Source organism: Tetrao urogallus (assembly GCF_951394365.1).
Source record: "Tetrao urogallus genome assembly, chromosome: 2".
Classification (NCBI taxonomy): domain Eukaryota; kingdom Metazoa; phylum Chordata; class Aves; order Galliformes; family Phasianidae; genus Tetrao; species Tetrao urogallus.
In genome coordinates, this window is record NC_136814.1 from 40,177,009 (window position 1) to 40,189,837 (window position 12,829).

The window sequence follows — 12,829 nt, forward strand, 5'->3', positions numbered from 1 at the left end:
GAGGAGCACCGTGGATTGGGCAAGAAAAAGAGTTTAGCAGATTAATCTTAAAACTTTTTTTTTTTTTTCCTCTTTTTTCTTTCTTTTCCTTTTGCCATCTGAAAGAGCTGTCAGCCGCCGCCGGGCTGCACCTAGAGGTGTCGGTAGGGGGATAACAGTCAGAGACCCTCCTGAAAGCAGGAGACGGGACAGTACCCCCTCCGGCTCTGCGGGGCGGTTGTGGCCCCTCCGTTCTTTCTCCTTCCCCGAGAGACACTCTTCCTTTCCCCCCACGAAGACACAGGGGCAGGAACGCGAGCGCTGCCCCTCCGCCATGGGAAGCCGCTTCCTGCTGACGCTCGCCCTCCTCTCGGCGCTGCTGTGCCGATGCCAGGTAAGTGCCGCTCGCCGACCCCCGACGGGCCCGGCCGGAGGGAGCGGGGAGGGCCTCCGGTTGCTGCCCGACGCGCAGGGGCCGCTCCGCGGGCTGACGGCCGCTGTGCTCGGCAGGTTGACGGCTCCGGGGTGTTCGAGCTGAAGCTGCAGGAGTTTGTCAACAAGAAGGGGCTGCTCAGCAACCGCAACTGCTGCCGGGGCGGCGGCCCCGGAGGCGCCGGGCTGCAGCAGTGCGACTGCAAGACCTTCTTCCGCGTCTGCCTGAAGCACTACCAGGCCAGCGTCTCCCCCGAGCCTCCCTGCACCTACGGCAGCGCCATCACCCCCGTCCTCGGCGCCAACTCCTTCAGCGTCCCCGACGGCGCGGGCGGCGCCGACCCCGCCTTCAGCAACCCCATCCGCTTCCCCTTCGGCTTCACCTGGCCCGTAAGTGTTGGGGCGGGGGGCCCATCCCGGGCTCCGGACGCGGCGCTGCCCCTCCGGCCGTGCCCGCCCTCACGGCTGTCTGTGCTCCTTCTTTCCCCAGGGCACCTTCTCGCTCATCATCGAGGCTCTGCACACCGACTCACCCGACGACCTCACCACAGGTACCGGGCCCAGCGCCGGGCCCCTTCTCTTTGCGCTCCCTTCTCCCCGTGCTTCCCTCCCGCTGAGCATCTCCCCATGCTCTGCCCTCTTCGGGCTCTCTCATCCTTCATCTCTCCGCTCTCATGCAGAAAACCCCGAGCGCCTCATCAGCCGCCTGGCCACGCAGAGGCACCTGGCGGTGGGTGAGGAGTGGTCCCAGGACCTGCACAGCAGCGGCCGAACCGACCTCAAGTACTCCTATCGCTTTGTGTGTGATGAGCACTACTACGGGGAAGGTTGCTCTGTCTTCTGCCGGCCCCGTGACGATGCCTTTGGTCACTTCACCTGTGGAGAGCGTGGCGAGAAAGTCTGCAACCCCGGCTGGAAGGGCCAGTACTGCACTGAGCGTGAGTGTCCCCTTTGTGTCCCCTGAGCTCTTGGGGGGGTGGGGGAGGGGTTTCTTTAACTTCAGGTTCCATGGAGAGGGGTCTAGGCAGGTGTGCACGTTGCTAGGTGCAGGTTTCATCCATGTGGGGTATAGGCAGTGCTCAGTATTAGCACAGAAACTTGACTCAAGCAGCCACATCTCAGGCTAACAAAATGGCAGTGCCAACGTCACTCGTTCACTCAGTTGCCAAGCTGATGGCAACATGTTCAGCAGTTGCTTGGGGATGTATCACATCCATGGGTATGTGGCTCCAGGAGAGGACCTGGGAGTTAGACTAGATGACCTTTAAAGGTCCATTCCATCTGAAATGATTCTAAAGACCTCAGCTTTGGGAGCATCCCCATGGCAGGGCTAGAAGTAGGATTGCTGTGGCCTGATGTCTTCCCATTTTGCACTGACAAGAGCAGTGGGATATCCAGGATGTCCTCTGTGGCCTTCAGACTATATGTTTCTTCTTTGGGATGCTCACACGCTGCCACTGCCAGGGGGAGTGCATCTGGGGCCACCAAAACACTCAGCTTCTTCCCCATCACTCTCCTGTAGCGTTGCTGTGATCACTGTTACCAGCAGGAGTAGGTCATGGGACACGAGTTTTGAGTGAGCCCAAGCTTGAAGTTGTTGAGGAGTGCAATGTATTGGTACAGCAGGGAAAGCTGGGGCAGTCAGCACATCCCAGAGGGACAGGCGGTCATGATTGCAAGGTACTGTCGGTTTTACAAGAGGAGCCCTCTGTAGATACACAGCTGTGTAGTACAGACAGACGGACACTCAGCTCTCACTGTGGTGTGTGGTGGCATTCTGTGTGCACACACTGAGGCGTGCTGGCAGATGACACCGGGTGAGCCCTCCAGGCAGGCAGGGAGAGAACAGTCACAGTCCATAAAGCACTGTGGTCCCAGCTGAGCTGCTATCACCGGCCCAGACCAACTGCTCACACTACTCGTGGCTGCTAAGATGCATTTAACAGTTCATCTTACGATGTTGCACAACAAGCAGCAGGCAAAAGAGCTTTCGTTTCCTTTGATAGCATTTTAAATAGGAACTAGAACCTTTCCCATGATCAAAAGTGCTTGTCCCGGCTGTGCCGGGGGACGGGGGGGAAGGGGAAGGAAGAGGAAGCCCTTTGATAACGAGCCCTTTCGGTGCTGTCAGCACTCGGGATGCCTGCGCACCACTGCTCTGCCCGCCGCCCAGCCCGGCGCTGCCCATCTCTGTGCGGAGGACGCGGCTCCCGAGCTGTGTTTATGTGTGCATGCGAAAAGAATGTCTTCCCGTTAGGAGCCGAGCTCCCAGTGGCAGACTGCTTCCCGTCTCCTTGCCTTCGGCTCCATTCTTTCCAACTTTGAGGCGATCTGATTATCAGCACCGATTCTTTCTTTCCCCTCCCCCCTACCCTCCCTACTCACTCCCCACTTCCCCGCCTTCCCCTTGCATGCCATTGTCTCCGGCTGGCTTTGTTGAATTAAAACTTTGCAGTGCCTGCTTAATGAGTTCCATAACCAGGCAAAGTAATGAGCACAAGTCCCTTTCTCCCTCCCCTCTCCTCCCTCCCGCTGGCCCGCTTACCTCCTCACCATGCCCGGAGCTGCCCGCCCCTGTTCCGAGCGGGGGGGAGGAGGGAGGAAGAACTTTAGACTTATTTATTTGAATAAGAAAAAAAGTTTTTGCAGCGAAATCACGCGCGTGCCATAGATTAGCCGTGGACAGGGATAGGCTGCCCGGCCGCCGGCACCGGCCCCATTGGCTCCGGGGCCGGGGGTATTGTTGCAGCGGGGCAGCTGCTGGGAGAGAATAGACAATAGAGCAGCTGTCTTGCACTGGCACCCTGCACACCAGCTGTCCACTCTTATCTGCACACACACTTTCGGGGGATATTAAGAGGTGGAGCTATGTGCATAGAATTGGAAAAAAGGACTTCTGACCCTCGCTGGGAAGGGAAGGGGGGCGAGGGGCTGCGGGGAAGGCAGCAATTGTGAGCCTTCTTTTGTCTGTGTGCAACTGTATTAAGAAGAATGCTCATCCCTGGCGATAAGTAAAGTGCCCGGCTACCAGGCGAGATCAATACTCCTGCAGGCTCCAGAGATTAACTCAGCTGCTATTAACTGCCTGGCCCCCCACCCACAGGGTGCTCTCGGGAGGGTATTCTGCAGGGGGAGGTGGTGGGCCTTCAGGCTCAATCCTTCCCTCCTTCCTCTGTTCACAGCGATTTGCTTGCCTGGGTGTGATGAGCAGCACGGCTTCTGTGACAAACCTGGGGAATGCAAGTAAGTTTTCTGCTCCCTCCTTCCTCCTTTTTTTGTCTTTAGCTTGGAAGCAGCGGTCCTGCAAGGGTCAGCTTAAACGCCTTTCTTTATCTCAGATAGTAATTCAAGCAATCCAGGTGATGCCAGATCAAGTTATTAATCTACAAGTCAAACATCAGTGCCATTAATATTAACCTAATGAGTTTACAGCGCTATGCGTAAGGTTTGGCTGTTTGTTATTAGAGTAAACAAATTAACTACCTGCAACCACGGCTCTATCTGAGGAAGTGCAAGGGGTAGCTGGGGCTGATGAAAGCTGATGCTGCAGTTGGATTCGGTCACTTTCTCAGATGAAGGATCACTGAAGGCTTTTAGGAAACTTGATACCTGGCATCAGTGTGTTTGCAGAGTTTGCATTAGGGTTTCCAAATGTGAGAAGTCTAAATCTGACAAGACTCTGTTGCTGACTTTTTTTTTTTCTTATTTTTTTTTCAGGTGCAGAGTGGGTTGGCAGGGGCGATACTGTGATGAATGCATCCGATACCCCGGCTGCCTACATGGTACCTGTCAGCAGCCATGGCAGTGCAACTGTCAGGAAGGCTGGGGTGGCCTTTTCTGCAACCAGGGTAAGTTCTAGGGCTTTGCTTGAGCATCTTCCTCCAAAAGCAGAAAACGGGCAGTTATTTCCAGCTCATGCATGCTCTGCTAGCCTTACAAATGAGCAAGCATTTTGACTGATTTCTCTCTTTTATAATTTTTCTTTTTTTTAAATCTTTCACAGACCTGAACTACTGCACTCACCACAAGCCATGCAAGAATGGTGCCACATGCACCAACACTGGTCAGGGGAGCTACACTTGTTCTTGCCGACCTGGGTACACAGGCTCCAGCTGTGAGATTGAAATCAACGAATGTGATGCCAACCCTTGCAAGAATGGTGGAAGCTGCACTGTAAGTTTGAGTTGCTTGTTTTTGAAGTTCTCTTTTGTATTTTAGAACAACTTCAGGTAAATATTTTGGACATTTATCATGTTTTCCCCTCAGGATCTCGAGAACAGCTATTCCTGTACCTGCCCCCCAGGCTTCTATGGTAAAAACTGTGAGCTGAGTGCAATGACTTGTGCTGATGGACCATGCTTCAATGGAGGGCGATGCACTGACAACCCTGATGGTGGATACAGCTGCCGCTGCCCACTGGGTTATTCTGGGTTCAACTGTGAAAAGAAAATCGATTACTGCAGTTCCAGCCCTTGTGCTAATGGTAAGGCCAAACATACTATGGTGACATTCTAAAAGGAGACCATGCAGTCACTTTGGCTTCTTGTCTAGGGCTCATAATGAGGCCCAGTGATAAACCTTGGATCATGTCATGTCAGTAGTTGACTCAGTGGAGGAACTGTACTTAAAAACGAATGATGTGGTATGGGTCAGTACTTCAGATAGTGTTTTCTTAAGGGATTACTGTAGCTGTGTAACTTGGCCTGAAACTTCATGCATATAGGCGTGGAGGATTATATTTATAATGACTCTTTGAAGCCATGCAAACACTGAGTATGATTAATTATAATCCAGCAATTGCAATCTTCCTGTTTTGATTAAAGTATTTAAAACTTTCTTTATTGCAACCCTCCTCATTCATTGTCACTGTAACTCTGTATTATGAGATCATGGTGCGAACCTGATCTGAACTAGCTTCATAGTCCCAGCTAGATGAAATGTCAAAAAGGGAATGGGATGCTGAATGAAAAATATATTTGATTAAGAAATACTTTTCTTTAAAAAAAGGTACTTTTTGCCTTAGCTCAGATCTGGTAAAGATGGAGCTAGCCTCCCAAAACAGTAGCTTTTTTCAGCGCTGGGTTGTGACAGCGGTCCTGAGAGCAGCAGTTGGGGTGTATTGCGGGGAGGGTCTGAGCACACAACGCTCAACCTTCGTCCCCTTCACATCTTGCAGGAGCCCAGTGCGTTGATCTGGGGAACTCCTACATATGCCAGTGCCAGGCTGGCTTCACTGGCAGGCACTGTGACGACAACGTGGACGATTGCGCCTCCTTTCCCTGTGTCAATGGAGGGACCTGTCAGGATGGGGTCAACGACTACTCCTGCACCTGCCCCCCGGGATACAACGGGAAGAACTGCAGCACGCCGGTGAGCAGATGCGAGCACAACCCCTGCCACAACGGGGCCACCTGCCATGAGAGAAGCAACCGCTACGTGTGCGAGTGCGCTCGGGGCTACGGCGGCCTCAACTGCCAGTTCTTGCTCCCCGAGCCGCCTCAGGGACCGGTCATCGTCGACTTCACCGAGAAGTACACAGAGGGCCAGAACAGCCAGTTCCCCTGGATCGCAGTGTGCGCCGGGATTATTCTGGTCCTCATGCTGCTGCTGGGCTGCGCCGCCATCGTTGTCTGCGTCAGGCTGAAGGTGCAGAAGAGGCACCACCAGCCCGAGGCCTGCAGGAGCGAAACGGAGACCATGAACAACCTGGCGAACTGCCAGCGCGAGAAGGACATCTCCATAAGCGTCATCGGTGCCACTCAGATTAAAAACACAAATAAGAAAGTGGACTTTCACAGCGACAACTCCGATAAAAATGGCTACAAAGTTAGATACCCATCAGTGGATTACAATTTGGTGCATGAACTCAAGAATGAGGACTCTGTGAAAGAGGAGCATGGCAAATGTGAAGCCAAGTGTGAAACGTATGATTCAGAGGCAGAAGAGAAAAGTGCAGTACAGCTAAAAAGGTATTGTGTTTACTCGAGCGCAGGGGGTGGCTTTACTCTGAAAGGTGTGTGTGTCACTTAAAGGCAGTGTTAAGTAACAGCCACCTGATCTGTGTTGTTTGTTTTTTGTCTTCAGTAGTGACACTTCTGAAAGAAAACGGCCAGATTCAGTCTATTCCACTTCAAAGGACACAAAGTACCAGTCGGTGTACGTCATATCAGAAGAGAAAGATGAGTGCATCATAGCAACTGAGGTTAGTATCCCACCTGGCAGTCGGACAAGTCTTGGTGTGTGATCCCCATACAAAGCAGGTCAGGGCCGCCAAACCATTCTACTGGCTGCTACAGTCATCTGTACTCACTGAAACATGGCCACCTTCAGTCTGTGGCACTGCAGATGTTGAAAAAACTTGTAGATTAAGATAAGCTCCAGTGGGGGTTATAGGGACAGCAATGTTTGCAGCATGGGTATAACTACAGTGCAGTTGTATCCTACTAACCCTACAGACTCATTCTTTCATATGCTTCCTGCAGAGCCTGCTTTGGCTTGGCATTGAGGTGAAGTTCCAACTCTCTGTATCCTCACAGTCCTCTGCTTTCTTTTTATTAACCTCTTTTGGTCTCTGCTTGTGTTTTCTCTCAACAGGTGTAAAACAGACGTGATATGGCAAAGCTTTTGTTCAGAACAATTTCAAAGGAGACGTGCCCCAATGAATGCTGCTGAAAGAGGAATGAGAGCTAGATTCCTTCACTGACTGCTGCTGAGAAACTAAATTCAGGCTTGAGCTGGTTCTCTACTGAAGTTAGCAAAGTGACTGCAAAATAGAGAAACAAGATGGACACCAGGCAAGGGTCTGTGTTCAAGGATTACTGTTGCACTGCCTTTTATGAATTTTATCATTGCACTATGGTCAGTTGCTTTTCTATATATATTTAAATGAATGGACTTAATTACTACATAAGAAGCATGCACTGCCTGAAGTGTATATTTTGGATTCTTATGAGCCAGTCTTTTCTTGAATTAGAGACAGAAACACTGCCTTTATTGTCTTTTTTGATACTAAAATGTGTTTTTACTAGGTGAGAAAAAGTGTGTTATTTTTTTGAATCTGTAAAAATATTTTCATGATAATTGTAAAGCTTGAGTATTTTGTGATGTTCATTTTTTTATAATTTAAATTTTTTGGTAAATATGTACAAAGGCACTTCGGGTCTATGTGACTATATTTTTTGTATATAAATGTATTTATGGAATATTGTGCAAATGTTATTTGAGTTTTTTTTTACCGTTTTGTTAATGAAGAAATTCATTTTTAAAATATTTTTCCAAAATAAATATTATTAATGATAACCAGAGTGCTACTTTTATTCCACAGCAGATGATGAACCAGACTAAACCTTACAACAAGAGGTCTGACACATTTCTGGGGACTCATGGATAGGGATGGGATAGCACTGAGGTCCATCACAAAGAGTGGGGAAAAACTCGCTGTGTGTAGACCTCTCCCCTCCCCTCCTAACTTTCTCAACTATTAAACCCATGGCTGTGCTCTCTCTTACCCAAAGGCAAACATCTGTAAAAACCTTGAGTAATGTTTGCTCAGTCACGTTAGACTATATATATATAAACACATGCAGCATCACTTCCCAAGGAGGAGCAATAAAAATGCACACCATTGCAATGCAGGCATGGGGCTTGTCCTGACTCAGCTTTGAGTTTCCTGCAACTTCAAATGCTTGCAGTTCAGGGACATTTGAGGCCCACTGGCTCTGATCCTTAGTGCCCACCCATAGGGCATGAGCTTCCCCAGCCACTCCAGCCTGTGGATGGCCCTTCCCTTTTCAGGATAGGAAGACACAGAGTTGGCTAATGGCCACAACTCTCCTGACTATGACATCTGCCTCGAGTACGTTGTATCTTTGGCTTCAACTCTGCCCATGGTGCCTGCTGCCATAATAGTGGGATAACGTGTGATCCCATCCCCTGGTTTGGTGCTGAATGCTCAGGCCATTTCCCAATTTAGTTTGCCCTAATGAACTCTCCTTCATGGTGTGCCTGTTAATTAGCAGAGATCATTCAGAAACATGCAAAGTGTTCTTCCATCCCAGGAAAAAAAAGGAAAACCTAGAAAAATAGTGGGTTTTTTTAATCCATTAAAGTGGGTTCCAACCCAGTTACTGTGGATTACACCCTGTGGCTTCTGGGAGATGATGAAAATAGTCTGTTTCCATTCTATTCAGCAGAGGTGAATTCTATCCCAAAAGCAAAAGCATGCGATAGCACATACAATCAAGCAATTATGGCAACTGGTGATCTATAAATTATATATGTACCTGCCTTATTTTGGAGTACAAAAATGTGAGAGCAACTAGAACTTCTATATGGGGTCAGTAGAAAACACGCACTGACTGCAGGGGCTTGTCCATTTATAGGGTCTTGTCACTGAGCCAACCCTTAAACAAGATCAGTTCCCCAACAGTGACCCAATAAAGTATATCCTATTCATTTATCCCGAAGTGTCTTCTTAGGTAAGGTTTTCACGAGGAAAGCAACATGAAGTCACTGTGATATGTTCTGTGATGGTGTGAACAGTATTTAGAAGCAGAAGGCTGACATAACACCTGCCAAATAATCAGTCAATAAATCTCATAGTGACCCAGGCATGACAGTGTGTATGGCAATAGGGTGCTCAAAGCAATGCAGACTCACAAACTGGACAAATCTTGAGAAAAACACTTCATTTGTTACTTCCTGTTCCTAAGACTTCTGGGGACAGGCTTGTTTCTTGTGATGTGCAGCATTTCTCACAGCCAGTGCCAGTGTCTTGGCTGGGACTTCTTAATGCTACTTCTACATAAAAAGCAGCAACGGGTAGAAATCACTGACGGCTGAGGGCCTCTGTGATAATGTTATGCTTCCAGCACCAACTCAAGTAGTATACAGTGTACTGCCAGGCAAAGGTCTGGAGAAGCATGCAGCCCCTTGCTCTGGTGAGGAGGCACAGCATCAGCATGTAATCAACTTCATGTAAAGATAAGACAACTTCAAAAAGCTGATTGTTTCCATGTGCTAGTTACTGGATATGCTGAGTTTGGTGAGGAAAAGACACTGTGGGAAAAGGGAAGAATTGGGCTTTGTCCTTCCGAAGCTCTTTCTGCAACCATAGCTTCACAGATAATCTCAATAGCTTCTCCAGCTCCTGTCCAGCATGGCTGGGGCTTTTGCCTCATGCGGGATTTATTTCTTGCACTAAGTTCTCCGAAACTGCATGTGTATACTGGGGATCTTGGTGAACAGATTGAGGCATGCAGTGAGGAGCAATGGATCCTCACTCTGCATCGTAGCACCCATTACCTTTGGAGGACAAAAAGGATGACCTAGGCAGCATGCAGAAGCCATACAGGTGGCTGTGGGCTCCACTCTGCTTGGCCCTGCATGTGAGGAGAAGGCCAGCTGGATGCCCAAAAGCAGCAGGAACCCCCCTGTTGACAGAGTCTCCTGCCTCCTTGGTCTGAAAAGAGAGGAGAGCTGGTGTGGGGAGGCTGTTTAGCTGGGACAGCTGAGAATTCAGGGCCTGATCCAACGCCCATTAAAATTATTGGAAAGGCTCCAACAAGCTCCGGGACACGTGGCAGTGTGCCCCTCCTGACGCAGCACATCCCAGGGCTGCAGCATGCACTCACACAGTGCAAAGCACACGTCTGTCCCACCCCAAGGCTCATCCCTGGGATGGGAGCTGGAGAAGGCACCCTCAGGTTATGTCCTACCTGCAAACCTGCATCTTGGTGGTGAGTAGTGGCATCCTGCAAGTTTTTCACCAAGATTGACATGGACAGTATTTGTCAGGCACTCAGATTTGTAGAGGGGGATTTTTGAAGTGAGGCACACACAGCTTTCAAAATATAGCAAGTGGTGGGCTCAGAATGCCTTAGGTTTAATTGCAAGATGTGTTTATGCATCTCTTTAAACTGATATTTGTACTTTGTGCATTAGGGCCTAGGCGTCAGGAAACTTGGGTACTATTCCTGGCTCTGCTGCAGACAAGAAGCATGACCTTGGGAGAGGAAGGATGGTCTGGTGGTCAGGGCGCTGCCCAGGGACTCAGAAGGGCCCCCTTCTATTTCCAGTGCTCCCTCCAGACTTCCTGTGCAACCTTGGACCAGGGTCACTTAATCTTTGCAGGGCCTTAGGAAAGTAGGGGCCTCTGGTTGTGTGGGCAAGAAGTTCAGAGGATACTGTGGTGGGGGGGAATGTCAAAATACCCTCCGAGGTGAGCAAAGCTATTTCCTACCTCCGTAAGTCTGATTGCTTGTCTGTGAGATGGAGAGCTATTTTTGTACAGTGCTTTGAGATGCTTGCACGGAATAAAGACCCCTATTACAACTGAAACATCCATCATTTGAGGGAGGAGACACGAGCCCCATACCGGCAGCACGGAGACGCCCTGCTGGGGATGCAGCTGCAGTGTTTTGAGTGCACAGGGTCTGCCACTGTGCTAAGACAGATGCCCCCTGAGGCAGCATTCAGGTGGGAAGCAAAGCAGAGCTCAAACGGCCATCACCCTCTCTCTGTTCATGGGGATCCTCTCTGCTCCCTTCCCTCCTATGGAGCTCTTCTTCCACTTGGCTGCTAAGGCCTGGCTGTCTCTGTTACCTGCCGTGTGAGTCAGGGGAAAACAAACATGGCAAGAATGACTGCAGCAATGAAACAGCACAGATAACTGTGCTCAAGGGACCAGGAACTGTTTAATTTCCCAGCAAAGATGTACTCAGAGCGTCACTGAGTGCTGTGCTGAAGGATCCTTGCTCCGTGCACGGAGGGGGAATGCGGTGCCTCAGCTGTGGGGTAGCTGTAGGGACAGTGCAGACTCATGTCAGCTGCTCAGGGTAGCACTGTTTGCACAAAAGCCTGCTCTATGCATGGGCTATATATGACTGATGTCTTCCTCCTGGTATAAAACTACACCAACAGAATGGCCACTGTGGATGCAGCTATGTCAAAATAGAGGTCATGTATATCAGGGCAAAGAAATTCCTTTCCCTTGTTTATTTATCTAAACTGGAGCGGTAAAACCACCATATTCTCCAAAGCACAGTTATGCTGCTACAGAGCAGCAGGTCTAAATCTGCTTGGACAAGGCTGAAGTTGCACAGGCTGATACAATGTCTTGGTTTGTGCACCTCTTTGGGGTGATTTCTCAGCACAGAGGGCTGAGCAGGAGAAAGGGTTGGGAGGGGACATCCCCTGTTCTCTTTCACAATACGAAACACGAACTTTGTGAGGGGAAAGGACTTTGTATGGAAAAGGATAGAGTAAGAGAAACTTCTGGCCTGCTCTTGGTGCCAGGAGACACTGTGGAGCCACTTTTCCACCCAGCTCCCAGCATCACTGGGGTGTCAGCACTGGAGAGAGTTTGTGAGCATTTTTGAACCAGAATTTTCACCTGCTAGAGAAGGTTTTCAAGGTATTATTTTCTAAAAAAGACATTTTCAGTGGTAAAGTTGCTTTCCAGTAATGGCAAACTGGAATATCCGCTTGAAAATCTCCTGTGGGTTTCACTTTCTTCATGAAGCAAGGAAGAAAATGACAAGCAAGCGCTTCTCAGCAGACAGAAAGTTTGCTGAAAACTTCCTTTCTTTCTTTTCTTTTCAAAAATAGAATCAATCTGGGAATTCTACCTCATTAACAAGTTGCGTATGTTACTTTTGATTTTGCTTTAGTACATGAAATTTTTTAAAGCTATGTTCTGCCCCTTGCCCCATTTCCTGGCCCTCATAGGCAGCACACTAGTGGCACAAGGAAGGCTGTGTCAAAGACAGGCAAATTGCAAGATTTGGCCATATGTACTTTTAATGTACCCTACACAACAGCATTCTCAGGAGTAGCTCATTGCTTAAGACACAAAGCATTATGAGAAATAAGTTCCTAGAGTTCAAGGCTAGTGCTTTACCATTTATAACCTCTCCAGAAAGTTTTCAAGAGGCATAGAGTCAAAACACTTAATCTGCATTTGAAATAAAAAACTACACAGAGGAGAATGAGGCCTTCAGTACTTGGATCTGAGCAACATATCCAAAATAATTTGCCTATTGCTAGTGTATTCTCCTTTTCAAGATACTAAGGGTTTTTCCTTTATGAGGTTTTCCATATATGCAAACATGGGTGTTTACAAAGGCCACCTGTCTGAAAACTGTAAGCCCTTTGCTTCAGCCTGGTTTTACCTTGCTCTGAATCAAAGGGGCTGTGGAATTCTCCATTGTCCACAATGCTGACAGCCTGGCACAGCTGCCACTGCTGCAGTTGTGGGTGTCTTTGGAAAGACAGACAATCAGTGCTCCTGCTCAAAGCTGGACTGTTCAGAACACACACACACAAAGAAACGTGGAAGGATAACACATCATGCTTGTTGTAGCTTGTATTTTAATTTTCTTTTTTACTTTCCATATCAGCTTCAAGAAAGGAACCATGA

General features: G+C 49.0%; 1 protein-coding gene across 1 annotated transcript; it reads left to right on the plus strand.

Moving 5' to 3' along the window:
* Positions 1 to 313: 313 nt before the first annotated feature.
* Positions 314 to 7,011, plus strand: DLL1 (delta like canonical Notch ligand 1; the record flags this gene model as incomplete). Its single annotated transcript, XM_079550315.1, has 11 exons — positions 314 to 373; positions 490 to 801; positions 902 to 962; positions 1,092 to 1,349; positions 3,594 to 3,654; positions 4,129 to 4,259; positions 4,415 to 4,584; positions 4,678 to 4,894; positions 5,588 to 6,380; positions 6,496 to 6,613; positions 7,006 to 7,011. 11 exons carry the CDS (start codon positions 314 to 316, stop codon positions 7,009 to 7,011), a joined length of 2,187 nt encoding a protein of 728 aa, XP_079406441.1.
* Positions 7,012 to 12,829: the final 5,818 nt, after the last annotated feature.